The sequence below is a fragment of the Equus quagga genome, unplaced genomic scaffold, assembly GCF_021613505.1.
Source record: "Equus quagga isolate Etosha38 unplaced genomic scaffold, UCLA_HA_Equagga_1.0 156525_RagTag, whole genome shotgun sequence".
In the NCBI taxonomy this organism is placed as follows: domain Eukaryota; kingdom Metazoa; phylum Chordata; class Mammalia; order Perissodactyla; family Equidae; genus Equus; species Equus quagga.
In genome coordinates, this window is record NW_025797026.1 from 1 (window position 1) to 4,571 (window position 4,571).

Consider the following 4,571-nt stretch of genomic DNA (forward strand, 5'->3'; position numbering starts at 1 on the left):
GGGCTGGTCCAGCTCTCCCAGGAGGGGCACCTCCCCTAAGAGTGAGCACCAGGTCAGGACAGGGTGCTCTGAGCAGAGCCAGGGTGGAGGAGTCCGTGGGACAGAGGGGCAGCCCCTCAGGGAAAAAGACGGCCGGCTAGGGCTGAGGTTCACACCTGGGGCTGGAGTACAAATTGCCCCCTTTCCTCAGGGCGTGAGGTGGACAGAAAGGAGCACAGGTGGGGCCCTTTCTCAGGCGGGTGGCCATCCTGCATCCATCTGCACCCTGTGTGGTCATGATTGGGCGGTCCACTCTGGGAGCTGTCGTTTTTTCTTCCGTGCAACCAGGGAGGCAGTGAAGCCTCCGTCTCCACTTGCTGTCCTTATCTGGCCAGCTCCTAGGGAGTTCTTAGCACACAGCGGTCCCCTTTCTTTCCAGCAGGAGGGGTGAAAGCTGGCTGCCTGTCTTTCAGATTCTTCCCTCCCCACTGGCTTCCCCCTGGCCCTTCCACCCAGCAGGCACCAGAGAGCCTGGACCAGGCCTCGCCCTGTGCTGCTGCTGTGGGAGATTCAGGATGGGCACCCTAGAGCCTGCCCGCTGGGGCTCTGTGTCCTGCACCAGGGCCTTCCTCAGGGTATGCACACCTGTCCTCTCATCTCCTGCCTTGCTGGTCTCTGCTGCCCAGGGACCACTCCCTCCCCAGACCTCATTAGCTCCTGGTCAGTCCAGGAGGCATTGAGGTAGGGCTGTGGTCAGAACAGAGAAATCAAAACCTAAACGTCAGCGAGGGCTTCGAGTGTGACATTGGGACAGAGAAGTTCCTTCTTCTGTGCTATTCCTGTGGGTGGCATGAACGGCCTGAGCTCAGGAAGAGGTGGGGCCCAGCATCACACACTCAGCAGCTTCCATGGAAGTGCTTTGATGGTATATAAGGCTCCTGGGTTCCTCAAGAGCATCCCAGGAGGAGGACACCCACTGTAGCAGGCAGAGGAGCAGAGGACGCAGAGCCAAGGGCACTGAAGGGACTGAGACATGGAGGGCAGGTACCACCCATCCCCCCAGCACTCCTGCTCCGGAGACCCCTCCTCTGGGTTCGCTGATGGGGACTCGCCTCCTCCCCTCAGGGCTCCTCCAGACCCCCGGGGCCTCCTCCTCTTCTCTGTCTGTCTCCTGCTGGCCCGCCTTGGGTCCAGCTGTGACCCCTCAGCTGATGCCCAGTCTGCTTGTCCAGCCTGCATCCCCCAGGCTCCTGGGGACTCCTCCTTGCTGGTCCCCGTTCCTCCTCTTCCTCCAATCCCCTCTGAAATCTATCATTTCTGCTTAGGCATCACCTCTGAACTGTGGGTTCGGAGGTCACTTTCTGCTTTAGGATTTGGTTTTTGTCAAGGACACACATGATTCCCACAGGTAGAAAAACATCCCATGATTCTGTGAGGAGCATAGTCTCTGGCATTCCCTTCCCCCCATGGTCCCACTCTGGACTAGGTGTAGCACCAACGCAGCATGTGGCTCAGGTTAACCGTGAAGACAAGAGGAAAAATCCCCAGTGGGTCCGCTTCGAGCAGGGGAGTGGGTCAGTAGGGACAGCGCTGGAGGGTGAGGCCAGGAGAGGTGACCCGGCTACTCCAGGCAGAGGGAGAGGACCACATCAGAGGCGCTGAGCCCCTGCACTGCTCCTGGGGGAGACCCTGACTGAAGGGCAGGGCTGATGTCCCCAGGGGTCCCCAGAAGGTAACAGAAAGGGAGGCCTGGTGGCTCGAGGAAAGTGACTGGTAGCCGGTCCTCCATGGGTGTGGCTGTGATGTCGGGGCACGGGAAGGAGCTCAGGGTGGAGGGGGAAGAGGTGTGGGGGGAGCGAAGAGCACTGAGTGGTCCCTGAGGGAGCCCCACGTCTTTGGGTTTCTTTCACCTTTGCCCCAGACGCCTCATGGATGAAGACACCTTCACCAAGAACTTCAACAATGTGGTTTGGCCAAAGGAGACCTACCTGTGCTATGAGGTGGAGCTGCTGGATGGCGACTCCAGGGTCCCGCCAGGCCGGGACAAGGGCTTCCTGTGCAACAAGGTGACTGACCCAGCCTGACTGCAGCTGGTGGGACCTCCCAGTCCTGGGACCCTCAAGGGAGAAGCTTCTTGGCTCACAGGGTGTCCCACAGAGCTCTCCCCAATTCGTCCCCACAGCTGCTGCAGCTCCACCAGGGGTCAGGTGGGGTCCGTTTCTGCTGGGATTGGCAGCTTTGAGCCACACGGCAGAAACTAGTCACAGTGTCCCAGGGTGGCACCTCCAGCCCAGTGTCACCCCAGGCTCCAGCAACCCCTCCTGCTGTGCCTGTGAGGATCTGTCTGGACAGAGGGAAAGCGGTCTGGACAAGGGTCCTGGGGCAGCCTCTGGTCTGAGAGTGCACGTTCTTTTGGCTCCCAGTGCTGCCTCAGGGCACTCCCGGGGGGCCTGGCAAGACCCCTGCCCATTACTTAGGAGATCCTGGCAAGGGTGCTGCTCACCCCACTGCAAGGCCGGCTGTTCTGAGCCCAGGCACGCCCCGTCGGCCCTCGGGTACCCATCACACTCCCGCCCAAGGTCTCTGCACGAGCACCGCCTGCCTGACTTCTTCTTGGTTCCTGTTTGAGAATCTGCCACTCTGCAGTTTGGGCGAAACTCCACCATCCTGTGAGCCCAGCAATGACATTCATCCTGTGCCCCAGGCACCTCTCCCCTTGGTGCCCTTTGCCCTGCTCCTCTTTGCACAGTGAGGACCTGACCACCCTTGGGCTCAGCACAGGGTGGAGCCCAGAGCAGAAGCTTGGAGAAGTTTTGGTGCACAGCTGGGGGCGGGGGAGGGGAGTAGACAGAGAGCGGGTGGATCCCTCCATGGAGGAAGCACCCACGTCCATGGCATCAGGTCCATGACCCTGGTGTCACCTGGCCTCCCCGCTGCCTCCACCAGCTCGTCATCTCCTCCCCGCAGGGCAGGACGAGGTGAGGCTCCTGCAGGCACTTACCTCAGCACCCAGCCCAGGTGCTCCACAAACTCAGTTATCAAGATGCCTCCGATTTTCTTTTGTCTTTTGATGAGGACAATTGGCCCTCAGCTAACACCTGTGCCAGTCTTCCTCTATCTTGTATGTAGAACACCTGGACAGCACGGCCACTGACGAGGGGTAGAGGTCCACACCCAGGACTCGAACCCGGGCCGCTGAAGCCGAGTGTGCCCAGCCTTACCGTTCGGCCTCGGGGCGAGCCCTATTTTAATGCAACAGCTTAAGAATCAAAATTAACGCCCGTTCCATGATGAAGGAACATGGACTATGTATATGAAGGCTGATCAGGGCCAGCCCTGAGGGCCCAGTGGTTAAAGCTCGGCACGGTCTGCTTCGCCGACCCAGGATGGTTTCCCGGTTGAAGAACCACAGCACCATCCGTCAGCTGTGATATGGTGTCGGTTCACATTGAAGAACTAGAAGGACTTACAACTAGCAAATACAGCTGTGCTCTGGGGCTTTGGGAAGGAGAAATAAAAGGCTGGTCAGTGTCAGTGCTGTGCGGATCCACAGAGAGCTGAGCTGAAATGCAGGCAGCGCTACCAAGCCAGCCCTGTGTAAAGTGGGGATGTGTGTTCATCACGGAGTGTTGCATTGTGTTTGATCATGTAAACACTGCATGGAAATCTGATTCATCTTGACGCTGAGGTGGGCCCCCGCCCCTCTAATTTAGTGCTGGAGGCCAGTGCCTCCCCTTGCTCCCCTTGACTGACCACCCCCTGTTCACAGCAAATGACAGAACACTTTCTTACTCTTCTCTGCTCAGGGTGCCTACATGTCCAGGACACGTCGCCACGCAGAGATGCGCTTCCTGGACCTGATCTCTTCTTGGAACCTGGACCAGAAGCTGTGCTACAGGGTCACCTGTTTCATCTCCTGGAGCCCCTGTGCTGTGTGTGCTCAGAGATTGGCTGAGTTTCTGTGGGAGAACAGCCACCTGAGCCTGCGCATCTTCGCTTCCCGCATCTACACCAAGAGAAAATATGGAGACTACGAGGAGGGACTGCACACCCTACAGGCGGCTGGGGCCCAAATCGCCATTATGGCCTTAGAAGGTCGGCACTCCTGTCCTGGGGATGGGGCCAGGGGCAGGGAGAAGTCTGCAGAAAGTTAGTAGAAAGGGACGTGCAGGATGCAAAACCCTGGGGGAGGAGCCTTTGTGGCTTGCAGGGGTGATGCTAGACTCTGGAAAGGACTGTGGGCCTAGTGGAAGGGAGAGTTCAGGGAGGCGAGGTGGTCATGGGGAGGGAAGGGAGGTTGGGTGGAGGTGCAAGAAGGACGTGGGGGCTTGCAGAAAGGAGGAGAATTGGGCTGGCTCAGCTTCCAGTTGGAAGAAAGAGTTTGAGGGCTAAGTCCCCTGGGAGAATAGAGAAAAGAGGGCAGTGAAATTGATGGGGAATACTGTCCCTAAGAGTCAGCCAGACTCTGGCCCTCCCCCCTCCCAGGTGGGTCTCAGCCTCATGTCCCCTGTCCCTTCAGAGTTTGAGCACTGCTGGAAGACCTTTGTAGACCACCAGGGAAGACCCTTCCAGCCCTGGGATGAGCTGGATGC

General features: G+C 58.8%; 1 protein-coding gene across 1 annotated transcript; it reads left to right on the forward strand.

Moving 5' to 3' along the window:
• Positions 1 to 868: 868 nt before the first annotated feature.
• LOC124233179 (DNA dC->dU-editing enzyme APOBEC-3G-like) lies at positions 869 to 4,566 on the forward strand (the record flags this gene model as incomplete). Its single annotated transcript, XM_046650332.1, has 4 exons — positions 869 to 1,023; positions 1,901 to 2,045; positions 3,786 to 4,074; positions 4,499 to 4,566. Coding segments are annotated over exons 1-4 (513 nt in total), but the record flags the coding sequence as incomplete, so codon positions are not given.
• Positions 4,567 to 4,571: the final 5 nt, after the last annotated feature.